Here is a 16,530-nt window from a genome sequence, read left to right as displayed (position 1 = left end):
AATGGCTGGGCTCAGTATTCAGTGAAAATAGCCTCTTTCACTCAGCGATCACAGCACAGCTTTGAGCAGGGAATAGATTCCCCACATCGCGTTCTCCCAAGATCCCGTCCGGACACAGCCCTGACACGCATTAACACCCCATCACTGTGGTGAGACAGTGTCCCAGCTCAGGTCCCCAAAGTTTCGATTGAGACCTGTACGATAATCCGAGGGTGGGACAGGGTGGAACATTCGGAGGCTATTCCCTCGGATGGTGAGGGCTAGCACGAGGGGAAGGCAGCTTTTCAACTGAGGGATGATGGCTAGAGGACAGAGGTCAGAGGGAGTTTCTTTTGGGGGGGGTGAGGGGAAAGGTATAAAAAGGGGTAACGTTTGCCCCCAGAGGGTGGTACGTGTATGGAACGAGCTGCCAGAGGAAGTGGTGGGGGCTGGTACAACAACAACATTTAAGAGGCATTTGGATGGGGATATGAATAGGAAGGGTTTGGAGGGCTAGGGGCCGGAAGGTGGGACTAGATTGGGTTGGGATATCAGGACGGGTTGGACCGAAGGGTCTGTTTCTGTGCTGCACACCTCTACGACTCCACGATCGGAGACGTTTGCGATAAATTCAGGTGTCTCACAATCTCCTGCTCCGGATGGAGGAGCAGCGTTCCGAAAGCGAGTGCTTCCAAATTTAGTTTTGAGATTCCCGACAGGCCATTTGGCCCAACAAGTCCACACGGACCCTCCAAAAAGGAACCCACCCAAACCCACTCCCTTATATGTACCCCTGACTAATCCACCTACACTACGGGGACAATTTAGCACGGCCAATCCACCCCAACCCGCACACCCCTGGGCACTACGGGGACAATTTAGCACGTCCAATCCACCCTCACCTGTACATCCCTGGGCACTACGAGGACAATTTAGCACGTCCAATCCACCCTAACCTGCACATCCCTGGGCACTACGAGGACAATTTAGCACGGCCAATCCACCCTAACCTGCACATTCCTGGGCACTACGGGGACAATTTAGCACGTCCAATCCACCCTCACCTGTACATCCCTGGGCACTACGAGGACAATTTAGCACGGCCAATCCACCCTAACCTGCACATCCCTGGGCACTACGGGGACAATTTAGCACGGCCAATCCACCCTAACCTGCACATCCCTGGGCACTACGGGGACAATTTAGCACGGCCAATCCAACCCAACCTGCACATCCCTGGGCACTACGGGGACAATTTAGCACGGCCAATCCCACCCTAACCTGCACATCCCAGGGCACTACGGGGACAATTTAGCACGGCCAATCCACCCTAACCTGTACATCCCTGGGCACTACGGGGACGATTTAGCACGGCCAATCCACCCTAACCTGCACATCCCTGGGCACTACGGGGACAATTTAGCACGGCCAATCCACCCTAACCTGCACGTCCCTGGGCAGTACGGGACAATTTAGCACGGCCAATCCATCCTAACCTGCACGTCCCTGGGCACTACGGGGGCAATTTAGCACGGCCAATCCACCCTAACCCGCACATCCCTGGGCACTACGGGGACAATTTAGCACGGCCAATCCACCCTAACCTGCACATCCCTGGGCAGTACGGGACAATTTAGCACGGCCAATCCACCCTAACCTGCACATCCCTGGGCACTACGGGGACAATTTAGCACGGCCAATCCACCCTAACCTGCACATCCCTGGGCACTACGGGGACAATTTAGCACGGCCAATCCACCCTAACCCGCACATTGTTACCCGTGCCACGTGATAGAGAGTTGAGGAATAGGGAGAGAGAGCAGTTAAATGCGTGACTACAGGGATGGTGCAGGAGGGAGGGATTCCGGTTTCTGGATAACTGGGGTTCTTTCTGGGGAAGGTGGGACCTCTAGAAACAGGATGGTCTACACCTGAACCTGAGGGGCACCAGTATCCTTGGGGGGAGGTTTGCTAGTGCTCTTTCGGGGGGTTTAAACTAACTCTGCAGGGGCATGGGAACCTAGACTGTAGCTTTAGGGTACAGGACCTTGAGTGTAGGGAGGTTAGGAACATGGCATCAATCTCGAAGGAGGATGCCTGTAAACAGGAAGGTGGCTTGAAGTGTATACGTCAATGCCAGAAGTATACGAAATAAGGTAGGTGAACTTGTAGCGTGGGTTGGTACCTGGGATTTCGATGTTGTGGCTATTACGGAGACATGGGTAGAACAGGGGCAGGATTGGCTGTTGCAGGTTCCAGGGTTTAAATGTTTTAGTAGGGTCAGAGGTGGGGGGAGGTGCGGCATTGTTTGTCAAGGATAGTATTACAGCGGTGGAAAGGACGATGGATGAAGACTCGCCATCTGAGGTAGTTTGGGCTGAGCTTAGAAATAGGAAAGGTGAGGGCACCCTGTTGGGAGTTTTCTACAGGCCTCCTAATAGTCCTAGAGACGTAGAGGAAAGGATTGCGAGGATGATTCAGGAGAAGAGTAAGGTAGCAGGGTGGTTGTTATGGGGGACTTTAACTTCCCAGATATTGACTGGGAAAGCTATAGCTCGAGTTCGTTAGATGGGTTGGTGTTTGTCCGATGTGTGCAGGAGGGTTTCCTGACCCAATATGTAGACAGGCCAACAAGAGGTGAGGCCATACTGGATCTGGTTCTGGGTAACGAACCAGGCCAGGCATTAGAATTGGAGGTAGGTGAGCACTTTGGGGACAGTGACCACAATTTGGTGACATTTACTCTAGTGATGGAGAGGGATAAGTGTGCACTGCAGGGCAAGAGTTATAGATGGGGGCAGGGAAATTATGATGCAGTGAGGCATGACTTAGGATGTGTGGCTTGGAAAAGTAGGCTTCAAGGGAAGGGCACAATCGATATGTGGAGCTTGTTCAAGGAGCAACTATTGAGTGTCCTTGATAAGTATGTACCTGTCAGGCAGGGAGGAAAGGGTTGTGTGAGGGAGCCGTGGTTTAATAAGGAATTGGAATCCCTTGTGAAAGGGAAGAGGGCGGCCTATGTAAAGATGAGGCGTGAAGGTTCAGTTGGGGCGATTGAGAGTTATAAGGTTGCCAGGAAGGATCTAAAGAGTGAGCTAAGAGCAGCGAGAAGGGGACATGGAAAGTCCTTGGTTGGGTAGGATTAGGGAAAACCCAAAGGCTTTCTATAGGTATGTCAGGAATAAAAGGATGACTAGGGTAGGAATAGGTCCCGTCAAGGTTAGTAGTGGGAAGCTGCGTGTGGAGGCTGAAGAGATTGGGGAGACACTGAATGAATACTTTGCGTCAGTATTCACTCAGGAACAGGACACTGTTGCCGATGTGAATATTGAGCCACAATTAATTAGAATGGATGGCTTTGAGGTATGTAGGGAAGAGGTGTTGGAAATTCTGGAAAGGATGATAAGTCCCCTGGGCCTGATGGCATTTATCCTAGGATTCTCTGGGAAGCAAGGGAGGAGATTGCAGAGCCATTGGCCTTGATTCTTATGTCCTTGTTGTCTACAGGAATAGTGCCAGAAGACTGGAGGATAGCGAATGTGGTTCCCTTGTTCAAGAAGGGGAGTAGGGATAACCCTAGTAACTATAGGCCGGTGAGTCTCACTTCTGTTGTGGGCAAAGTCTTAGAGAGAATTGTAAGGGATAGGATTTCTGAACATCTGGATAGGAATAATGTGATCAAGGATAGTCAGCATGGTTTTGTGAGGGGCAGGTCGTGCCTCACAAACCTTATTGAATTCTTTGAGAAGGTGACTAAGGAGGTGGACGAGGGTAAAGCGGTAGATGTGGTGTATATGGATTTTAGCAAGGCGTTCGATAAGGTACCCCATGGTAGGCTACTGCAAAATCTACGGAGGGATAGCATTGAGGGTGCGTTGGAGGTTTGGATTAGGAATTGGCTGGCTGGAAGGAGACAGAGGGTAGTAGTTGATGGTAAAGGTTCATCTTGGAGTGCAGTTCCTAGCGGTGTTCCGCAAGGATCTGTTTTGGGACCATTGCTGTTTGTCATCTTTATAAATGACCTGGAGGAAGGGGCTAGAAGGTTGGGTGAGCAAGTTTGCGGATGATCCGAGAGTCGGTGGAGTTGTGGACAGTGAGGAAGGATGTGGCAGGTTACAGCGGGATATAGATAAGTTGCAGAGCTGGGCAGAAAGGTGGCAAATGGAGTTCAATGTCGTTAAGTGTGAAGTGATTCACTTTGGTAAGAGTAACAAGAAGATGGGGTACTGGGCTAATGGTCGGATACTTGGTAGTGTGGATGAGCAGAGGGATCTTGGTGTCCATGTACACAGATCCCTGAAAGTTGCCACCCAGGTAAATAGTGCTGTGAAGAAGGCATATGGTGTACTGGGCTTTATTGGGAGAGGAATTGAGTTCCGGAGTCCTGAGGTCATGTTGCAGTTGTATAAGACTCTGGTGTGGCCACATCTGGAGTATTGTGTGCCGTTTTGGTCGCCACACTATAGGAAGGATGTGGAGGCACTGGAACGGGTGCAGAGGAGGTTTACCAGGATGTTGCCTGGTATGGTGGGAAGATCGTATGAGGAAAGGCTGAGGCACTTGGGCCTGTTCTCATTGGAGAAAAGAAGGTTTAGGGGAGATTTGATAGAGGTGTACAAGATGATTAGGGGTTTAGATAGGGTTGACCGAGAGAGTCAGCTATTACGAGGGGGCGTAGCTTTAAATTAAGGGGTGGTAGGTATAGGACAGATGTTAGGGGTAGATTCTTTACTCAGCGAGTCGTGTGTTCATGGAATGCCCTGCCAGTAGCAGTGGTGGGCTCCCCCTCTTTATGGGCATTTAAACGGGCATTGGATAGACATATGGAGGATAGTGGGCTAGTGTAGGTTAGGTGGGCTTGGGTCGGCGCAACATCGAGGGCCGAAGGGCCTGTACTGCGCTGTATTTTTCTATGTTCTACGTACGTATGTGTGTGTATGAGTGTGACTGAGAGTATATGTGTGTGTGTGTGTGTGTGTGTGTGTGTGCGCGCACGCGCGCGTGAGTATGTGTGTATGATTATGTGAGTGTGTGTCTGCGTGAGTGCGTGTGTGTAAGTGTGTGTGTAAGTATGTGTGTGTGTAAGTGTGCGAGCTTGCGTGTGTGTGAGTATATGAGTGTGTGTGTGTGCGTGAGTGCGTGTGTAAGTATGTGTGTGTGTGTGAGTTTAAGTATGTGCGTGTGTGAGTGTATGTGCGTGTGAGTGAGTGTAAGTGTATGAGTGTGAGTATGTGAGTGTGAGCGTGTGTGTGTTAGTGTGAGAGTATGTGTGTGTATGTGTGTAAGTGTGTATGTGTGTGTGTGTAAGTATGTGTGTGTATGAGTGTGAATGTGAGAGTGTGTGTGTGAGAGAGTGTGAGAGTGTAAGTATGTGTGTGTATGAGTGATTGAGTGTGCGTATGTGAGTGCATGTAAGTGTATAAGTGTGTGTGAGTGTGAGTATGTGAGTGTATGAGTGCATGAGTGTATGTATGTGAGCGTGTATGGTTGTGTGTGTGAGTGCGTAACTGTGTGTGAGTATGTGTGTGAGTGAGTGTGAGTGTGTAAGTGTGGAGTGTATATATGTGAGTGTGTGTGAGTGTAAGTGTGTGAGTATGTGTGTGAGAGTGTGTGTTTGTGTAAGTGTGTGTAAGTGAGTGTGTGTGTGTGTGAGTGGATGGGTGAGTGTGTGTATGAGAGTGTGTGAGTACATGTGTGTGTATGAGTGTGTGAGTGTGTAAGTATGTGTAGGAATGTGTGTAAGTATGAATGAGTGTGAGAGTGTGTGTGTGTATGTGAGTGTGAATGTGTGAGTGCGTGTGAGAGTGTGAGTGAGTGTGACTGTGTGTGTGAGTGTATGTGTTTGTGAGAGTCTGCGTGTGCGTATGTGTGTGTGTAAGTGTATGTACGAGTGTGTGAGTGTGTGTGTGTAAGTGTGTGTGTGTGAGTGAGAGTATGTGTGTTCGTGTGTGAGAGAGTGGGAGTACATGTGTGTGTATGAGAGTGTGTGTGCAAGTGAGTGTGTGTGTGTGTGTGTGTGATAATTGGTGAACAAACACCACGTCTCTCTGTGTAGCAGGTCACTTATTTATTCCCACTCCTTTCCCCGCTGCCCCTCCCCCTGATCTGGTCAATTCCCCATCCACGTTTGGAACGCAGGCGGGAAATCCGGGCGGATGGTCTGCTTTCCCTCGGCTTTCCCAGCTCAGTCCGAGCAGCCTGGGGTCAGGGGGTTATCTCCATCACCTCGGGGTCCTGGGGATCACCTTCCTGCCCGTTCCATCCTGTCCCAACGCCCTGTAGGAAACACAACCGCAAAGACGGACTGTTCAACACAGGGGCGGGGGCTGTGTACGGTACAGGGGCGGGGGCTGTGTACGGTACAGGGGCGGGGGCTGTGTACGGTACAGGGGTAGGGGCTGTGTACGGTACAGGGACGGGGGCTGTGTACGGTACAGGGACGGGGGCTGTGTACGGTACAGGGACGGGGGCTGTGTACGGTACAGGGGCGGGGGCTGTGTACGGTACAGGGACGGGGGCTGTGTACGGTACAGGGGCGGGGGCTGTGTACGGTACAGGGGCGGGGGCTGTGTACGGTACAGGGGCGGGGGCTGTGTACGGTACAGGGGCGGGGGCTGTGTACGGTACAGGGACGGGGGCTGTGTACGGTACAGGGGTAGGGGCTGTGTACGGTACAGGGGTAGGGGCTGTGTACGGTACCGGGGTAGGGGCTGTGTACGGTACAGGGGTAGGGGCTGTGTACGGTACAGGGGCGGGGGCTGTGTACGGTACCGGGGCGGGGGCTGTGTACGGTACAGGGGCGGGGGCTGTGTACGGTACAGGGGCGGGGGCTGTGTACCGTACCGGGGCGGGGGCTGTGTACGGTACCGGGGTAGGGGCTGTGTACGGTACAGGGGCGGGGGCTGTGTACGGTACAGGGGCGGGGGCTGTGTACGGTACCGGGGTAGGGGCTGTGTACGGTACAGGGGCGGGGGCTGTGTACGGTACAGGGGCGGGGGCTGTGTACGGTACCGGGGCAGGGTCTGTGTACGGTACAGGGACGGGGGCTGTGTACGGTACAGGGGCGGGGGCTGTGTACGGTACAGGGGCGGGGGCTGTGTACGGTACAGGGGCGGGGGCTGTGTACGGTACCGGGGCGGGGGCTGTGTACGGTACCGGGGCAGGGACTGTGTACGGTACAGGGGCGGGGGCTGTGTACGGTACAGGGGTAGGGGCTGTGTACGGTACAGGGGCGGGGGCTGTGTACGGTACAGGGGCGGGGGCTGTGTACGGTACAGGGGTAGGGGCTGTGTACGGTACAGGGGCGGGGGCTGTGTACGGTACAGGGGTAGGGGCTGTGTACGGTACCGGGGTAGGGGCTGTGTACGGTACCGGGGTAGGGGCTGTGTACGGTACAGGGGTAGGGGCTGTGTACGGTACAGGGGTAGGGGCTGTGTACGGTACAGGGGTAGGGGCTGTGTACGGTACAGGGGTAGGGGCTGTGTACGGTACCGGGGTAGGGGCTGTGTACGGTACCGGGGTAGGGGCTGTGTACGGTACAGGGGTAGGGGCTGTGTACGGTACAGGGGTAGGGGCTGTGTACGGTACCGGGGTAGGGGCTGTGTACGGTACCGGGGTAGGGGCTGTGTACGGTACCGGGGTAGGGGCTGTGTACGGTACCGGGGTAGGGGCTGTGTACGGTACAGGGGCGGGGGCTGTGTACGGTACAGGGGTAGGGGCTGTGTACGGTACAGGGGTAGGGGCTGTGTACGGTACAGGGGTAGGGGCTGTGTACGGTACAGGGGCGGGGGCTGTGTACGGTACAGGGGCGGGGGCTGTGTACCGTACCGGGGCGGGGGCTGTGTACGGTACAGGGGCGGGGGCTGTGTACCGTACCGGGGCAGGGACTGTGTACGGTACAGGGGCGGGGGCTGTGTACCGTACCGGGGCGGGGGCTGTGTACTGTACCGGGGCGGGGGCTGTGTACGGTACCGGGGCGGGGGCTGTGTACGGTACAGGGGCGGGGGCTGTGTACGGTACAGGGGCGGGGGCTGTGTACTGTACAGGGGCGGGGGCTGTGTACGGTACCGGGGCGGGGGCTGTGTACGGTACAGGGGCGGGGGCTGTGTACCGTACCGGGGCGGGGGCTGTGTACGGTACAGGGGCGGGGGCTGTGTACCGTACCGGGGCAGGGACTGTGTACGGTACAGGGGCGGGGGCTGTGTACGGTACAGGGGCGGGGGCTGTGTACGGTACCGGGGTAGGGGCTGTGTACGGTACAGGGGCGGGGGCTGTGTACGGTACAGGGGCGGGGGCTGTGTACGGTACAGGGGCGGGGGCTGTGTACGGTACCGGGGTAGGGGCTGTGTACGGTACAGGGGCGGGGGCTGTGTACGGTACAGGGGCGGGGGCTGTGTACGGTACCGGGGCAGGGTCTGTGTACGGTACAGGGACGGGGGCTGTGTACGGTACAGGGGCGGGGGCTGTGTACGGTACAGGGGCGGGGGCTGTGTACGGTACAGGGGCGGGGGCTGTGTACGGTACCGGGGCGGGGGCTGTGTACGGTACCGGGGCAGGGACTGTGTACGGTACAGGGGCAGGGACTGTGTACGGTACCGGGGCAGGGTCTGTGTACGGTACAGGGGCAGGGACTGTGTACGGTACCGGGGCAGGGACTGTGTACGGTACAGGGGCAGGGACTGTGTACGGTACCGGGGCAGGGTCTGTGTACGGTACAGGGGCGGGGGCTGTGTACGGTACAGGGGCGGGGGCTGTGTACGGTACCGGGGCGGGGGCTGTGTACGGTACCGGGGCGGGGGCTGTGTACGGTACCGGGGCAGGGACTGTGTACGGTACAGGGGCGGGGGCTGTGTACGGTACCGGGGTAGGGGCTGTGTACGGTACAGGGGCGGGGGCTGTGTACCGTACCGGGGCAGGTTCTGTGTACCGTACCGGGGTAGGGGCTGTGTACGGTACAGGGGTAGGGACTGTGTACTGTACAGGGGTAGGGACTGTGTACTGTACAGGGGTAGGGGCTGTGTACTGTACCGGGGCGGGGACTGTGTACGGTACCGGGGCAGGGACTGTGTACCGTACAGGGGCAGGGACTGTGTACCGTACCGGGGCAGGTTCTGTGTACTGTACCGGGGTAGGGACTGTGTACTGTACAGGGGTAGGGGCTGTGTACTGTACCAGGGCAGGTTCTGTGTACTGTACAGGGGTAGGGACTGTGTACCGTACCGGGGCGGGGACTGTGTACCGTACCGGGGCGGGGACTGTGTACCGTACCGGGGCGGGGTCTGTGTACCGTACCGGGGCGGGGGCTGTGTACCGTACCGGGGCGGGGGCTGTGTACCGTACCGGGGTAGGGGCTGTGTACTGTACCGGGGTAGGGGCTGTGTACTGTACAGGGGTAGGGACTGTGTACTGTACAGGGGCAGGGACTGTGTACTGTACAGGGGCAGGGACTGTGTACTGTACCGGGGCGGGGACTGTGTACGGTACCGGGGCGGGGGCTGTGTACCGTACCGGGGCGGGGACTGTGTACTGTACAGGGGTAGGGACTGTGTACTGTACCGGGGCGGGGACTGTGTACTGTACAGGGGTAGGGACTGTGTACTGTACAGGGGTAGGGACTGTGTACTGTACCGGGGCGGGGACTGTGTACGGTACCGGGGCGGGGACTGTGTACTGTACAGGGGTAGGGGCTGTGTACTGTACCAGGGCAGGTTCTGTGTACTGTACAGGGGCAGGGTCTGTGTACTGTACAGGGGTAGGGGCTGTGTACTGTACCGGGGCGGGGACTGTGTACTGTACAGGGGCAGGGTCTGTGTACTGTACAGGGGTAGGGGCTGTGTACTGTACCGGGGCAGGTTCTGTGTACTGTACAGGGGCAGGGTCTGTGTACTGTACAGGGGTAGGGGCTGTGTACTGTACCGGGGCGGGGACTGTGTACGGTACCGGGGCGGGGTCTGTGTACGGTACCGGGGCGGGGACTGTGTACGGTACCGGGGCGGGGTCTGTGTACGGTACCGGGGCGGGGACTGTGTACTGTACCGGGGCAGGGACTGTGTACGGTACCGGGGCAGGGACTGTGTGCTGTACCGTGTTATGGACTGTGTACGGTACCGGGGTAGGGACAGTGTACTGTACTGTGTTTCTGTCTGTGTGCTGTACAGTGTAAGGGACTGTGTACTGTACCGTGTTACTGTTTGTGTGCTGTACAGTGTAAGGGTGCTTTGTGCAGCAGTTGGTGTATGGAGCTGCACATGGGGCTGCGTATAGAGGAGTGCGTTACAAGGGACCTGCATACAGGCGACTGTGTACAGAGGCATTACATAAAGTGAGATTGCGTACAGGGGAATGTGTACAGGGGGACTGCATACAGGGGGACTTTGTTCCAGGGACTGTGTATAGGGGGACTGCGTACATGGGAACTGGGTACAGGAAGACTGTGTACATGGGGACTGGGTACAGGAAGACTGTGTACATGGGGACTGGGTACAGGAAGACTGTGGACAAGGGGACTGTGTATGGGGGCTGTGTATATGGGGACTGTGTAGATCAGGGTTGCATACATGGGGACTGTGTACAGGACGACTGTGTACAGGACGACTGTGTACAGGACGACTGTGTACAGGACGACTGTGTACAGGACGACTGTGTACAGGACGACTGTGTACAGGACGACTGTGTAGAGGCGGACAGTGTTCCAGGGACTGTGAATAGGGAACTGCGTACAGGGGGACTGTGTACAGGGAGACTGCATACAGGTGCGCTGTGTACAGGGGGACTGTGTACAGGGAAACTGCGTACAGGTGGACTGCGTACATGGGGGCTGTGTACAGGGGGGCTGTGTACAGGTGGGCTGCGTACAGGGGGGACTGCGTACAGGGGGGACTGCGTACAGGGGGACTATGCACAGAGGGTCTGTATACATTGGGACTGCATTTAGGGGGACTGTGTGCAGCAGGACTGCATACAGAGGGACTGCGTACGGGGGACTGTGTTTGGGTCACTGTGCACATGAAGACTGCATATAGATGGGCTGTGTATGGGGGACAGTTTACATGGGGACTGCGTACAGGGGGAATGTGTGCAGGGGACTGCGTGCATAGGGACTGTATATGGGGGGACTGAGTACAGGAGGACTGTGTGCATGGGGAGTGCGTAAAGTGGGACTGTGTACATGGGGATTGTATACAGGGGACGGTGTTTGGGGGACTGTATACGTTGAGAATGTTTACAGATGGGCTGTGTACGGGGGACTGCGTACAGGGGGAATGTGCACAGAGGGACTGCATACAGGGAAACTGCATCTGGGGGACTGCGTACATGGGGACTGTGTACAAGGAGATTGCGTATGGGGGACCGCATACATGGGGAGTGCGTACAGGGAGACTGCGTACAGCGGGACTGTACAGAGATATTGCGCACAGGGAGACTGTGTACAGGGGTCTGTGTACATGGGGACTGCATACAGGGAAACTGCATCTGGGGGACTGCGTACATGGGGACTGTGTACAAGGAGATTGCGTATGGGGGACCGCATACATGGGGAGTGCGTACAGGGAGACTGCGTACAGCGGGACTGTACAGAGATATTGCACACAGGGGTCTGTGTACATGGGGACTGCGTACAGGAGAGGGTGTACGGGGAGGGCATACAGGGGGTCTGCGTACAGGGGGTCTGCGTACAGGGGGTCTGCGTACAGGGGGTCTGCGTACAGGGGGCTGTGTAGAAGTGGATTGTGTGCTGTGTTGGTGGGCCATGTTCCCTGGGAGCCCACGTTCTCTGTGGGATCTTGCTGTGCCCTCCGTTACCTGCTGACTCTCTGTCCCCGGCGCCGCTCGAATTCCAACTCATCCACGGTCCAGACCGATCCCTTCACATTCTCAACGCGAACAAAACACTTATGGAGGCTGAGATTGTGACGGACTGCGTTCTGCAGGGAGGGAGGGAGAGGGGGAGGGAGGGAGAGGGGGAGGGAGGGAGAGGGAGAGAGCGAGAGAGAGAGAGAGGGGGAGGGAAAGGGGAGGGGGACGGGGGGGGGAGAGAGATGAGGATGGAGAGAGGGAGGGGGAGAGAGGGAGAAGGGAGATGGAGAGAGAGAGAGTCATACAGCATGAAAACACACCCTTCGGCCCATCCCGTCCGTGCTGACCCAGATACCCTAACCTAACCCAGTCCCCCCGTTCCCCAGCCCTTGGCCCCATCTCCCCCTAACCCCTTCCTATCCATGTCCCCCCCCACAATCCTTTTAAATGTTGTCATTGTACCAGCCCCCACCACTTCCTCTGGCAGCTCGTTCCACACACGCACCACCCTCTGGGGGGAAAAAGTTACCCCTCAGGTCCCTTTCCCCCCTCTCACCATAAACCTACCCCCCTCTAGTTCTGGGCTCCCCCCACCCCAGGGGGAAAAAGACCTTGTCTATTTACCCTATCCATGTCCCCCTCATGATTTTATAACCCTCTAGTGCTGGAGAGACAGTCAGAGAGAGAGAGAGAGAGGGAGGGAAGAGAGAGGGGGGGGGAGAGGGGGGGAGAGAGAGGGGAGAGAGACAGAGACAGAGAAGGAGACAGAGAGAGACAGAGAGAGACAGAGAGAGACAGAGAGCAAGGGGCAGGGGGGAGAGGGAGAGAGAGAGAGAGAAAATCAGGGTGAGAGTGAGAAAGACAGGAGGAGGAGAGAGAAGAGAGTGAGACAGAGAGGGTTAGGGAGAGAGAGAAAGTGAGAACACAGAGAGAAAAAGAGAGAGAGTTTGAGAAGACTTGTAGTTCAGGTTGAGGTTCTGGATGGAGGTTTGCTCACTGAGCTGGAAGGTGCGTTTCCAGACGTTTCGTCACCCACGCTCGGGAACATCATCAGTGAGCCTCCGGATGGAGCACTGGTGGTGCGGCCCGCTTTCCGTGTGGGTTTCCTTGGGCAAGTGATGTCATTTCCTCCAGTGACGTCATTTCCTTGGGGGGGGGGGTGATGTCACTTCCCGATCTTTTTCTCAGGTAAATGGGGTCAATGTGTTTGGTGACCGAGCGATGGTGTCTTTGGTGGTCTGCAGGAGTGCCCGGGTGGAGTGGACCGAGTGCCGTAATTCTGTTATGGAGTGTTGTAGTCTTCGGTCTCGCCCCTTGGCCCTCGGAAGTTGGCGTTCCGGGTCGCGGGGCGATGGGTCTGAGGTATATATACTGGCCCGCCCCCAAGGACCCATAGTCTCGCCAACTGGAACCACCAACTTACAGAGGAACCCAGGAAGGGCGGCATGGCACTCCGGCTAAGAATCCCCGGACCCCGGTCAACGACGCTGAGAGAGAAGGGGGGGCGAAATAATGAAACCGACACACAACCCAACGGAAACCCCCGTGGGATCTCCGATACCCGGGCTCGTCGCAGAAGCAGTGACACAGAGACCGGGACCATCCGACCCAAACTCTGGGTCCCCGAGGCGAATGCGACCTCTGTCGTCACTCAACAGAGACCAACGATAATCCTGGCAGAAGATTGACCGAAAAGGGGGAATACCGCCAATGTCACACAGTGGAGCGGACAGCCCATGGGGAGCTCCAAACCAGCCTTGACAGGGAAACGACACATACAGAACGACAGGCCAGACTGCGGCTGGGACATTACTTCAATAAAGCCAACACACTCTGCAGCGTAGCAGCGCGACGCAGAGCACTGGATTATCGCCCATAAGCGAAAGAACGGGCACCCAATGAACATGGGATGCCCGATCTCTCAGCCACAAGCAGACAGGACACGTCCAGAAACCCTGGCCGCTCTCCCTGAATTCCACGCCAACTCGGAACTGACTGCCAAGACTACTCAGACCCCTCGGCCGTCATCATGGGAGCCACGAAAACAGACCCGATACACGACGATAGGCAAAACTGACGTCATTTACAAAATACTGTGCAAGGACAGTAGCAGGCACTATCAGACAAACAGGATACATGGACACCAACTAGCCACAAAAAGACGTGACCTCCTCTCTCTCGGGTCTCCTCACGTACGGGTGAGGAAGGACACCACTTCGACTGGGACAACACGTCCATCCCAGGACTAGCCAACCAGAGACCCGCACGAGAATTCCTACAAGCGAGGCATTCCAGCCGGAACTCTTATCAACCCACACACTGACTTGGATCCCATTTACCGCCCCCCCTGAGAAAAAGGGACGGGATATGACGTCACCGCAGGAAATGACATCACCGTCGGGGAAACTCAAACACAGAAGCAGAAAGTGGGCCGCACCACCAGTGCTCCATCCGGAGGCTCACTGACGGTGTTCCCGAGTGTGGTGACGAAACGTCTGAAAATGAACCTTCCAGCTCAGTGAGCAAACCCACATCCATGAGAGAGAGATCCTGAGACAGACTGAGAGAGGGACAGAGAGAGAGAGAGAGAGACAGACACACACACAGGAGAGATAAAGAAAGAGAGAGAGACAGAAAGAGAGAGTCAGAGAGACAGAGACAGAGACACACAGAGGGAGAGACAGACACACACAGAGACAGAAAGACCCAGAGAGCGAGAGAGTGAGCCAGCGAGAAGGAGAAACAGAGGGAGAGAGACAGAGCGAGAGAGATACACATGGAGAGAGAAAGACAGAGGGAAAGATGCAGAGAGAGCAACAGAGACAGATGTGAGAGAGAGAGAGAGTGACAGAGACACAGCGTGAGAAAGAGAGAGAGTGACAGACACAGAGAGAGAGAGTCAGAGACACAGCGAGAGAGAGACAGACAGACAGAGAGAGTGAGAGAGACAGAGAGAGACAGTATGTGAGACAGAGAGAGAGAGAGACAGACACAGTGAGAGAGAGAGAGACAGAGTGTGTGTGTGTGTATGAGAGAGAGAGACAGAGAGACAGACAGAGAGAGAGTGAGAGAGAGTCAGAGACACAGCGAGAGAGAGACAGACAGACAGAGAGAGACAGTATGTGAGACAGAGAGAGAGACACAGTGAGAGAGAGAGAGGGGCAGAGTGTGTGTGTGTGTGTGTGTGTGTGTGTGTGTGTGTGTGTGTGTGTGTGTGTGTGTGTGAGAGAGAGAGAGAGAGAGAGAGAGAGACAGAGAGAGAGAGAGAGAGAGACAGACAGACAGAGAGACAAAGAGACAGCGTGAGAGAGTGAGCAGGGAGGCAGGGGAAGAGACAGGGCCAGCACATACCTTCCACGTGGCTGTGTTATATCGGAAAAACGCAAAGGTGTGGGTGAACCACTGATAGATCTCATTCAGGGTCAACTGTCGGTCCGGGGTCTCCAGAATTGCCTGAGGAATCATCGGAAAAATATTCTCCAGGAACGGAGGTCACAGTGTTACAGTGAGGGGTATATCAGGGTGTTACAGTGAAGGGTGCGGGGTATATCAGTGTGTTACAGTGAAGGGTGCGGGGTATATCAGGGTGTTGCAGTGAGGGGTGTGGGGTATATCAGAGTGTTACAGTGAGGGGTGTGGGATATATCAGAGTGTTACAGTGAGGGGTGTGGGGTACATCAGAGTGTTACAGTGAGGGGTGTGGGGTATATCAGGGGGTTACAGTGAGGGGTGTGAGGTATATCAGTGTGTTACAGTGAGGGGTGTGGGGTATATCAGGGTGTTACAGTGAGGGGTGTGGGGTATACCAGGGTGTTACAGTGAGGGGTGTGGGGTATATCGGTGTGTTACAGTGAAGGGTGTGGGGTATATCAGGGTGTTACAGTGAGGGGTGTGGGGTATATCAGTGTGTTACAGTGAGGGGTGTGGGCTATATCAGTGTGTTACAGTGAGGGGTGTGGGGTATGTCAGGGTGTTACAGTGAGGGGTGTGGGGTATATCAGGGTGTTACAGTGAGGGGTGTGGGCTATATCAGTGTGTTACAGTGAGGGGTGTGGGGTATGTCAGGGTGTTACAGTGAGGGGTGTGGGCTATATCAGTGTGTTACAGTGAGGGGTGTGGGGTATGTCAGGGTGTTACAGTGAGGGGTGTGGGGTACATCAGTGTGTTACCCTGAGGGGTGCGGTGTATATACAGTGTGTTACCCTGAGGGGTGTGGTGTATATACAGCATGATACCTTGTGGGGTGTGGTGTATATACAGCGTGATACCCTGAGGGGTGTGGAGTATATACAGCGTGATACCCTGAGGGGTGTGGTGTATATACAGTGTGTTACCCTGAGGGGTGTGGTGTATATACAGCGTGTTACCCTGAGGGGTGTGGTGTATATACAGCGTGTTACCCTGAGGGGTGTGGAGTATATACAGTGTGTTACTCTGCGGGGTGTGGTGTATATACAGCATGTTACCCTGAGGGGTGTGGAGTATATCCAGCGTGTTACCCTGAGGGGTGTGGTGTATATACAGCGTGTTACGCTGAGGGGTGTGGTGTATATACAGTGTGTTACCCTGAGGGGTGTGGAGAATATACAGCGTGTTACCCTGAGGGGTGCAGTGTATATACAGTGTGTTACCCTGAGGGGTGTGGTGTATATACAGCGTGTTACCCTCAGGTGTGCGGTGTACATACAGCGTGTTACCCTCAGGTGTGCGGTGTATATACAGCGTGTTACGCTGAGGGGTGTGGTGTATATACAG

At 55.6% G+C, this 16,530-nt stretch overlaps 1 protein-coding gene across 2 annotated transcripts in view; it reads right to left on the bottom strand.

Annotated features, from left to right (window-relative positions):
* Positions 1–6,053: 6,053 nt before the first annotated feature.
* The window catches only part of LOC132809453 (forkhead box protein P3-like), an 82,052-nt gene continuing 71,575 nt past the window's right edge, over positions 6,054–16,530 (bottom strand). For both annotated transcript variants that reach the window (XM_060822568.1, XM_060822569.1), the window contains exons 10-12: positions 15,127–15,228; positions 11,782–11,903; positions 6,054–6,255 (exon numbers count right to left, since the gene is read on the bottom strand). In XM_060822568.1, coding sequence (XP_060678551.1) covers positions 6,201–6,255; positions 11,782–11,903; positions 15,127–15,228 — 279 coding nt within the window. In that variant the 3' untranslated portion in view covers positions 6,054–6,200. The remainder of the gene's footprint in view (positions 6,256–11,781; positions 11,904–15,126; positions 15,229–16,530) is intronic.

Source organism: Hemiscyllium ocellatum, unplaced genomic scaffold (assembly GCF_020745735.1).
Source record: "Hemiscyllium ocellatum isolate sHemOce1 unplaced genomic scaffold, sHemOce1.pat.X.cur. scaffold_1241_pat_ctg1, whole genome shotgun sequence".
NCBI lineage: Eukaryota > Metazoa > Chordata > Chondrichthyes > Orectolobiformes > Hemiscylliidae > Hemiscyllium > Hemiscyllium ocellatum.
Note: the sequence above shows the minus strand (reverse complement) of the source record. Positions and strands in the feature narration are given on the sequence as shown.